The sequence below is a fragment of the Salvelinus fontinalis genome, chromosome 13, assembly GCF_029448725.1.
Source record: "Salvelinus fontinalis isolate EN_2023a chromosome 13, ASM2944872v1, whole genome shotgun sequence".
Lineage (NCBI taxonomy): Eukaryota > Metazoa > Chordata > Actinopteri > Salmoniformes > Salmonidae > Salvelinus > Salvelinus fontinalis.
Window position 1 is genome coordinate 38,319,367 of NC_074677.1, and position 10,216 is coordinate 38,329,582.

The 10,216-nt window shown below is 42.0% G+C and overlaps 2 protein-coding genes across 4 annotated transcripts; both read left to right on the plus strand.

Moving 5' to 3' along the window:
* Positions 1-319: 319 nt before the first annotated feature.
* On the plus strand, positions 320-2,611 carry LOC129868623 (gap junction beta-1 protein-like). Of its 3 annotated transcripts, none has more exons than XM_055942758.1 (2): positions 320-808; positions 910-2,611. In XM_055942758.1, the coding sequence occupies exon 2, from the start codon at positions 924-926 to the stop codon at positions 1,644-1,646; it is 723 nt and encodes a 240-aa protein (XP_055798733.1). In that variant the 5' UTR covers positions 320-808; positions 910-923; the 3' UTR covers positions 1,647-2,611. The 3 variants fall into 3 exon arrangements, with proteins under 3 accessions (XP_055798733.1, XP_055798734.1, XP_055798732.1); XM_055942759.1 differs by having other exon boundaries at positions 320-804; XM_055942757.1 differs by having other exon boundaries at positions 320-488.
* A 2,476-nt stretch (positions 2,612-5,087) lies between these two features.
* Positions 5,088-9,675, plus strand: LOC129868626 (gap junction alpha-3 protein-like). The gene is made up of 2 exons (XM_055942767.1): positions 5,088-5,450; positions 7,842-9,675. The coding sequence occupies exon 2, from the start codon at positions 7,891-7,893 to the stop codon at positions 8,971-8,973; it is 1,083 nt and encodes a 360-aa protein (XP_055798742.1). The 5' UTR covers positions 5,088-5,450; positions 7,842-7,890; the 3' UTR covers positions 8,974-9,675.
* Positions 9,676-10,216: the final 541 nt, after the last annotated feature.

The following is a 10,216-nucleotide window of genomic DNA, read 5'->3' on the forward strand; positions in this document are numbered from 1 at the left end:
TTCAATAGGGAATTATTTGAAATATTGATGTTTTCTCATTTATATATTGATTTGAATGAGTTAAAGTGAAATAGACCTGAACCCTGTTATTTGTAGGGACAATTTTCATTGACATATCATAGTTTTTGTTATCGCACTTCAAATATTATAGAACATTTAATGAAAGTCACCACTACGACCCCAGTCTGTGGTCAGTCTGGCTGTGGGAAGACAACAGATATACCATGCAGGTTGGTGCCAGTGTCAACATGGCACAATGGTCACATGGGGGCAGTTACACCCTTGCCAGTGACTTTGGGAAAAAAGATCACATGATGTGTTGTGCCAGACCAAAGACGTGCGCTCTTAAGCCACACACCAAAGTCAGGGCTGGTAGAGAGGCTTGGTTTTCCACTGGACGCACATCAATGCCCATGCTACACCGGCGGGTCAACGTTGTCCTCCACCCTGGGTGCCGCCTATGCCTCTTACACCTCCTGTTGAGCTTGGTAACCTCTCCATCTCTCCAAGTCTCTTCTTCTGGCATGGCAGGAATGACTGGAATGGAATTAAATAGATCTGAAATTTAGCAAGCTGGAGAGCGCTCAGTTGCTGTTGGATTTGAAGAATATGGAATTAGTCTTGGGGGATTCTGCTTTTAAAGAATGGGATGGCTTTATTGAGATTTCCAAATATCTCAGTCGCTGACCAGTGCTGGTCGGACAGTGTTGTTGACTGGTGAATCGGGTTATGTGAGATCTGTGTTTTTAGTAACAATCCGTGCAATTAGTATTTGTATAAAGAAATCTTGTGGAAATAATTAACGTATGTAAGGCACATTTTTTATGCAAAATTATCAACAAATGATCAACATTGTTGACCTATTAGCTTCTACAATGAAATCATTTTAATGCTATCCTTGTTTTTCAGACCTGGAATCGAAAATGAACTGGGCGTCCTTTTATGCCGTCATCAGCGGTGTAAACAGACACTCCACGGGCATCGGTCGCATCTGGCTCTCTGTCCTCTTCATCTTCCGTATCCTGGTCCTGGTGGTTGCAGCAGAGAGTGTGTGGGGCGACGAGAAGTCTGGCTTTACTTGCAATACCCAGCAGCCCGGCTGCAACAGCGTCTGTTATGACCACTTCTTCCCCATCTCACACATCCGTCTGTGGGCCCTGCAGCTCATCTTGGTGTCCACCCCGGCCCTGCTGGTGGCCATGCATGTTGCCCATCGCCGACACATCGACAAGAAGCTCTATAAACTGTCTGGCCGGGCCAGCCCCAAGGACCTGGAGCAGATCAAGACCCAGAAGATGAAGATCACAGGTGCCCTCTGGTGGACATATATCATCAGCCTGTTCTTCCGCATCATCTTCGAAGTGACCTTCATGTATCTCTTCTACATGATCTACCCCGGCTACAAGATGATCAGGCTAGTCAAGTGTGACTCGTACCCCTGCCCCAACACGGTGGACTGCTTTGTGTCCAGGCCCACAGAGAAGACTGTCTTCACTGTGTTCATGCTGGCTGTGTCAGGGATCTGTATCCTGCTCAACATCGCAGAGGTGGTCTTCCTGGCAGGGAAGGCTTGCGGTAGGCACTTAAGCAATGCTGGAGACTCATCCATGGGGGCATGGATCACCCAAAAGCTCTGCTCTTACTAGAACAAACTAAACGGACCATGGCAGTATAACTCTAATTGGTTACATAACATGCTCAAAGCTCAAGGTAAGGGCCTTAACAACACTCATTAATCTGCTTACTGCACCATGATGATGTGTCGACACTTTTTCTATACTTGTTGAAATGACACTTCAAATGGATGTGGTTAAAATGACAATATCAATTTGGATATAGACACAAGCTTGACAGAAGAGGAGACTGAAGAAAAGTACGGTAAACTGATTTATTAACGTGCCCTTAACTTGCAACGCCTCAAATTCAGCTGAATTCAATATACCGTCTTCGGTATGCTCTGCAAGATTCAAGCAACTAAACCATCTCATCATCTATTCTATATTATGATTTAAACATGTTGTTCTATCCCTGACAGCCAATTTAATCACTGATAATGCGGCGTGCTTAGGACAGCTTGGGCATGGGTTCAATTGTCCATTGTAAATATTAACCCAAGAAAACTGTCCAAGTGGTTAATTTAACCAACATCTGGTGGTTGTAGTGGAGTATTACTAATAACAATGAGGCCATTCCAAAGCACCACTAATAACTACCTCACTTTCATAGTGAAATATCAAGTGGGTGCTTCAAGACAGCTGAATGGTGGTTTGAATGCTATGAATGAGACTGATTATGCAAGTGTATAGAGTAATATAGAATGGATAATGAATGAGAAAATGTGCTTAACTTTCAACGTTTAAGTTACGATGGAAGAACCGAATGATCAGAGAACGTGTTTAAATGTCTATCTCATTGTTTTTCTTACCAGTATATACAGCATTGCTGTATAAGGATAATAGATGTTTAGAATTTGTGGTACTGTAAAGTTTTTACTTCATAATATATATAGCATTTTAGTCCCTGTTTTGTTGTATACCATGCCTTCTTATATTGAATGTCTTGCACTGGTTTTTATTGCTGTACCTAATAAAATTAGAAATTCCTAATAAAACACTTGATTTTAATTATGTACAATAGCCACATGGAAATATTATAATGAGCTGGTAGTAAACACAACTATATGCATATGTGCTTGTGAGTGTATTCTGAATGCTTTATGTACAGATAACTGACAAAATATAGGAAACACCAACATAAATTGTCTTAATAGGGCGTTGGGCCACCAGGATCCACCAGAACAGCTTCAATGCGCCTTTGTAAAGTTGCCATAGATTCTACAAGTGTCTGGAACTCTATTGGAGGGATAAGGCACCATTCTTTCACAAGAAATTCGATCATTTGGTGTTTAGTTGATGGTGGTGGAAAACGTAATCTCAGGCGCCGCTCCAGAATCTTCCATAAGTGTTCAATAGGGTTGAGATCTGGTGACACACACACACACACACACACACACACACACACACACACACACACACACACACACACACACACACACACACACACACACACACACACACACACACACACACACACACACACACACACACACACACACACACACACACACCCTTTAAACCCCCTTTAAACCCCCAATGCTCCTTTGAGACCTCTCTTTCAGTCACAGAGATCTCTTCTTCTAGGATTGGTAGCCAAAACAATGGGCAACTGGGCATTTTTATACATGACCCTAAGCATGATGGGATGTTAATTGCGTAAATAAACTCAGGAACCACACATGTGGAAGCACCTGCTTTCAATATAATTTGTATCCCTCATTTACTCAAGTGTTTCCTTTATTTTGTATGTGGTCTTGCATTACAAGGTGATGTTACCTTTATGTAATACTTCAGAAAGCCACAGGAGAGCAGCATTAACATATACAACTAAGCCAAAACATTAGGTACTAATGGTTTATAGGTTCTCTGCTGTTATGGTCATCCATTGACAGTGCCATTGAGTAAGAATTGAAAGGGAAAAAGTTTAATTCATAGATTTATTATTTAAACACAATCAAATAATGAAGTCTCGGGAAGCTTTCTAAAAGACAGAGGTAGGCTGGAGTTCTCGTGAGCTGTCAGACCGCCTGTGAGGAAATGTCTGAGGCAGCCTCAGTGATTAAAGACTCAGACAGGCTGGGTAGAGTGCATGGTCCCAGGTTATCAATAGCATAGCCTTGTGAGGGGTCAGCCTCTGAGCCTAAGAAATATTCACCCTTGGGACAGCTGGATCTAGCAGGGGCAAGTGTGAGGGCATTTCTCTTTTTCTAGAGCACGTCAATAGAGACCATATATAGAGTCTATGAGGTGTGAGGTCTGACAGAAGGAAGACATTTAATCACAATGATTTTCACTGTCCGCTATGTATAGCTCCATTAAATGTAGATGTTATCTGGAGTTATTGCTATCAGACACTTGCTGGATAAATACAGCAAATTTTGGTCATATGAAGAGCTTCATTCCAAAATGGTATATATCCACTTTCAGAAATGTTGTCAAATTAGCTTTAATTGTCTAAAGAAATTCTGAAAGAAATGTGTTTTTTCACTATCTAATCATGGCATGGGGTTCAACGACGATTTGTTTAAAATCTATCACTTGATGGTTTCATTTCAAAAAGATAAATAGTCATGTTTTTTTGCAAAATACTATATATCCACCTCACTCTCAGAGAAATAAGTACTGCTAGGTTTTACACAGTCAAATGTAACAAATATCTACATTTTGTGACATCAATATAATTATAATTTTAATAATTCAATACAGTCATATTTGATCTGTTTGTAAAACATTTAGATTTGACATTTTAGTCATTTAGCAGATTCTCTTATCCAGAGCGATTTATAGTAAATGCAACAAAAAAAAAGTAAAATCTATTCATTAAAAATCGGAGAACAGTAATATTTTACACACACAAAAGTACCCATAAGCAATCATTTCTGATGGTTAGCATTCATACTGTGCCTTTCAAAGTGCAGATTTGCAATGTACCATATTTTTATTTATTTTACCTTTATTTAACTAGGCAAGTCAGTTAAGAACAAATTCTTATTTTCTTATCTTATATGTGCTATGTGTTCTCTGTTGACTTATCTGACCATACAATTTGATGCTTAAAGGGGTATGATTTCATCCCTACAATGAACCGAGGTCAGTTTAACCAAACATGGTTTTGTCTCTTTTAGGGAAAGTAAATATAACTGCTTCTGTTTGGAAGGATGTCCTCTGCTGAATTTACAACCACCACAGACTGTGAGATTCCTGTCAGCCTGTCAACAATGACACAGTACGTGCCAGTCAATCCCAACCATAACAAAGAAGGGAGGGTCCACCTTTTTCCATTTTCTGATGCTCTCCCACCCCCACACAGCCACAGGACTTGGAACACTTCACCTTTTAACTCCAACCCCCCCCACCCCACCCCACACACACATCCCCTTTAGTGATAGCAAAGTCACTCCCTTCACAGTGAATTATATTTAGAGCCAAACCACGCAAGATTTAAACCCACCCCCCATTGGACTACTTACACGCCACTCAGTTGTAAAGAAACACCACTTTAGCAGTGGGCTTTATAATTCTCTACAGGGAGTGAGTGCTCTCATCCTAGCTAACTGACAGTGAAAAAGGGTTCTTACATAGGTCCTATTGGTGGTTACTTTTACAGGACACATTTATTGGGCGTAAGTAAGCAGATTCAACAAGAGCTAAAAACTCGTCGAAACCATTTGTAGAAAATATAGCTTAACATTAGAAGTCTAGTGTCATCACTATCCAAGGACATGGTCTTGCCGGGAACAGGATTACCACAGTATAGACTGTGATGGATAGCGACCAAAGTGGAGACGCCACCACTGGATCTGCAATTTCACTGGAGATAAGCATCATGGGAAGGTGGGTCTTGACACACTGTGTCTATAAAAGTTTCAGCTGAAGAAACATACATTGTAAAATCATGTTTATTAGTGGTCCCTGCAGTCATACTGCAAGAGGCCAGTAATTGTGTCATTTCACTGTATCATAATAAAGTGTGTATTACAACTCCAAAAGCAGGTTGGTCAGTATTAGTGTCTGAATTTCTGAAATGGTTCAACTTGAAACTGTAATGAGGGAAGACAGTCATTTCAGTGTAGTTGCAGTCCAGTCTACTAACCAGGCCAGTGTTGTTATAAAATATGATTTATTGTGTAATAAGAGCAGAATTTAACAGATGAAGTCAGAGATGATTAGATCATGGACTATGATGAATGTAAACAGACAAGTCTTAGATTGAGAAAAGTTATTGGTGATCCACATGTACACTGTCACGAAAGGCTATTAGGTAACAGCAGCCTCGTTTTTTTATCATTTTAAAATCCCTGTGGGGAAACTGATCTGGGAACCTGACCGCAACTTCCAGAGGCAAGTTTAACTTGCATCAAGGACTAGGTGTGTTTACTAAAGTATCCACTCAACCCCTGGGAATGTACCATAAATCTATATCTAGGGAGAGGAGAGTTGCAACCTGCCATGTCTGTGTCAGTATGTCTGTCTTGGAGCTCCTCCATCTGATCTTCAGTTTACACTGCCTTGGCAGTAAGCTAGAGTGGCCAGGCCACCACCTGCTCCAGGGCATACTCTCTGGGTAGTGGGTACAGTCAGTACTTAGTCTTCATGCAATGGACATTCATACATGATACCTGTATTACTAAAATGACAGGCAGGGGACTATTCACTTTTGGGACTATTAACAGGATCAGTATGAGATACATATACTGCTCTATAACCTTTTAAATGGGAGACAACCTATTTCTATGATCTATTCCTGATATGCTATCACATACTGTATACACTAAATACAACATATAAAGTAGCCTACCATTAAACACAAGGAGTGTGATGAAATATACAGGTAACTGCCAAAATGAAGGAAGCACGAGTAATTGAGGGTTCTGGTGGCTCTGTTATGGTGTGGGGTACTTTTTCCTGGCATGGTTTAGGTCTGCTCAACCCCTTAGAGGGCAAGGTAAAGGCCAATAAATACACAGATATTCTGAATGATTGCCTTCAACCTATGGAGAATCATTTTTATCCTGGTGGGAGTGACAAGTGGTCACTGAATGGTTTGATGAGCATGAAAATGATGTAAACCATATGCCATAGCCGTCTCAGTCACCAGATCTCAAGCCAATTGTGGGAGATTCTGGAGCGACACCTGAGACAGCGTTTTCCACCACCATTAACAAAACACCAAATTATGGAATTTCTCGTGGAAGAATGGTGTCACATTCCTCCAAGAGTTCCAGACACTTGTAGAACCTATGCCAACTTTACCAAGGCGCATTGAAGCTGTTCTGGCGGCTCGTGGTGCCCCAACGCCCTATTTAGACACTTTATGTTGGTGTTTCCTTTATTTTGGCAGTTACCTGTACATCATCCATTCATACATCGTGCTCATATCTCACCTATAATGAATAAAATTACATTGTAAGGCTGCAAACTTTCCGAAATTCCCAGAAATTCTGGTTGAAAGATTCCTGTAATAAAGTGACAAAAAACAGGAAATCTGTAATCCTCCAACCAGGATTTCTGGAAACCTGGGAATTTGGGGAAAGTTACCAGAATTATGCAACCTTAGATAGTGGTCTGCTTGATGGGAGGTTTCTCCTCAAGGAAACAGGTGTTACTTTAAGGGTGGATATCCTGCTGTTGCCTGGGGTGTGTTCATTAAATCAAACATGCTAATAAAAACAGAGGAACTTTGAGGAAAAGTATTTATCTCAGGATAATGAAGGGAAAACCCCAAAATATGCATACACACCATCCGGAGCTTTTCTACAAGACATTTCACAAGCATATGGCAATAACCTAGGAACATGACCAACATTACACTATTTTTCATGTTTTTCAGAACTTCTCACATTTTGGAGAAATGTTGACAAATGTTTTCATCCTAGAAGAAACAGAACCACATAAACGTGAAGCAGAACCTCATATATGATAGTGAATCCGGTTCATTTACAGAAACCCTCTCAAACAAATTAAAAAAACTACCTCAGCAAAAAACTAGAAACAAATTATTGAGTTGGAAAGGCAACAGTAAAAATATTTGGCTCTCATCTTCAAATGCATGAGTTTACAACCAAATACATTACAAATGAAAATGCATCACGTAGGTACATTTATTATGCCACCCTAGGTGTAATGATATAGTAATGGCGAGGCATTATGCAACGGTTTTCAATGCAATTGTGATGTTGTTTCTTATGCAGTGCATTAGTTTGTATGTTTTTATTCTGATTGCAGGTTCCTGTTTTGGATCTCTCTGTAGGACTGAGCCTATGAGTGAGCCACTATGGGGGACTGGAACTTGTTGGGCAAGCTGTTGGAGAGTGCCCAGGAGCACTCCACTGTAGTGGGCAAGGTCTGGCTGACCGTGCTCTTCATCTTCAGGATCCTGGTGTTGGGAGCTGCAGCTGAGAAGGTGTGGGGTGACGAGCAGTCTGGCTTCACCTGCGACACCAAGCAGCCTGGTTGTCAAAATGTCTGCTATGACAAGACTTTCCCCATCTCTCACATCCGCTTCTGGGTGCTGCAGATCATCTTTGTGTCCACGCCCACTCTGATCTACCTGGGCCACATCCTGCACCTGGTGCGCATGGAGGAGAAACAGAAGCAGAAGGAGAAAGACTTGGCTGCGCAGCTGGCCATCCACAATGACAAGCAGCAGCTGCTGCCCGACACTAAGCCCAAGAAGCCCCCAGTCCGGGACGATCAGGGCCGCATCCGCCTGCGAGGGGTCCTGCTGCGCACCTATGTCTTCAACATCATCTTCAAGACCCTGTTTGAGGTGGGATTTATCGTAGCTCAGTACCTGCTGTATGGGTTTGAGCTGAAGCCACTGTACACCTGTAACCGCTCTCCCTGCCCCAACGTGGTGAACTGCTACATCTCCAGGCCCACAGAAAAGACAATCTTCATCCTCTTCATGCTGGCAGTGGCGTTCATCTCACTGCTACTGAACCTAGTCGAGATGTATCACCTGGGGTTCACCAAGTGCCGCCAGGGCCTCCGGTATAGACGTGCCCAGTCCACATTTGAGGCAGGGTACAAGGCCCCCAGCGAGGCAGTAGTGCCCTTTGACCCGAACTATAACTACTTCCCCGGGCACCACCCAGCCCCCGAGCCCTACCATGCAGACGAGTACATCTTAACTGAGCCTGACACTGCCTACCACCCCTACGGCAGCAAAGTGGCTTACAAGCAGAACAGAGACAACCTGGCCGTAGAGATGAACAGTAAACCAGAAGGGGGTGACACCACAGAAAGGAAAGGCTCCAGTTCTGCTCCAGGGTCGCCTGCAGAGAACCAACGGCGACCCAGTCGATCCAGCAAGCACAGCAATAATAAGACTAGACTAGACGATCTAAAGATCTGAGGGACAGTTATGGCGCATTTCCACCACAGGGTTTTATACAGTGGCTTGGCCTACAGATCTAAACTTTTGTGTTTCCACCTGAGGTGGCGGGAAAAAAGTATTGGGCCTTGGACCTAATCTGACTTGGGGCCAGACCAGAGCGGGACTGTTGGAGATGCATTAAAGCTGGAATTCTTAATGGTGAAACTGCCACGGCTGTTTGCGATATTACAACAAAGAAGTTACTGCAAACAAACCCTGTTTTCCCCCTTCTGACATCATTGCACACATGATAGCACATCAGCATATGTATTGGAATTTTTTGGACAATTTCCCAAGTATAAAACCAGGGTTTTACACCACACAGGTATCAGTCAAAACACAGCATTAGCCCATTTCCACACCCTAAACATCACCCTGTACCAAAGTAGACAATGTGCATTTCATAGGAAACATTGTATCAGGAGAGCAAGGTTAGGGAAGGAACAATATGGAAGATCATCTTTTCTCCTCTCGTGATATTCTCTACAAGAATGGAGTCATGTCTGCCTTATCTAAAAAATAAATAAAAATGTACACCAGATTTGACATGAATAAGAAACATTTTAAAGATAACATTTGAGGGGTGAAAACAAAGACTTAAAGCAGGATAAAATCCCATTTGTCAGGGTCCAGTTAACAAAAACCTTTTGTAGACGCTTATGATCATTTTGTTTACTTGTTCGAAGTAGTTCATTCACATTAAACATTTTACTCCTGAAAACAGAACTTCTCCAACTGAAAAACCTCAGATGTTTGAGGCATTGACTCAATGCTGTGTCCGATGTGCAGTGCTACAAGCAGAGGTGGGCCAATGTTAGTAGTTACGTTACTGTACAGAGCAATCCCGTGGCCAGCAGACAAGACCCAAGTACGAGGTAAAGGGTACTCCCTGGACAAGTGCCATATCTCTATCTGGAGAGGTTTGCCAGGGAGTCTGCATGCAGAGAGGACAAACGAACTCCAAAGCTTCATTAATTAATTAGGGTATAAAAATACCAACAGTTGGAGGTTTCTCTCCCACCATCTCCCAAACATTTACCATGTAGAGTATAATATTTCAAAGTGTTCAAGGCAAGTTGTTTTATGAACCCTTAATATGCAGATTATTCTGACTGGAAATAATGACAAAGCAAATGCTTGTCTGTTTCATATCACTGCGTAATCCTTTGGCAGACCACATACCAGAAAGAGTTTACATGTGTCTAAGATACAGAACGCATTT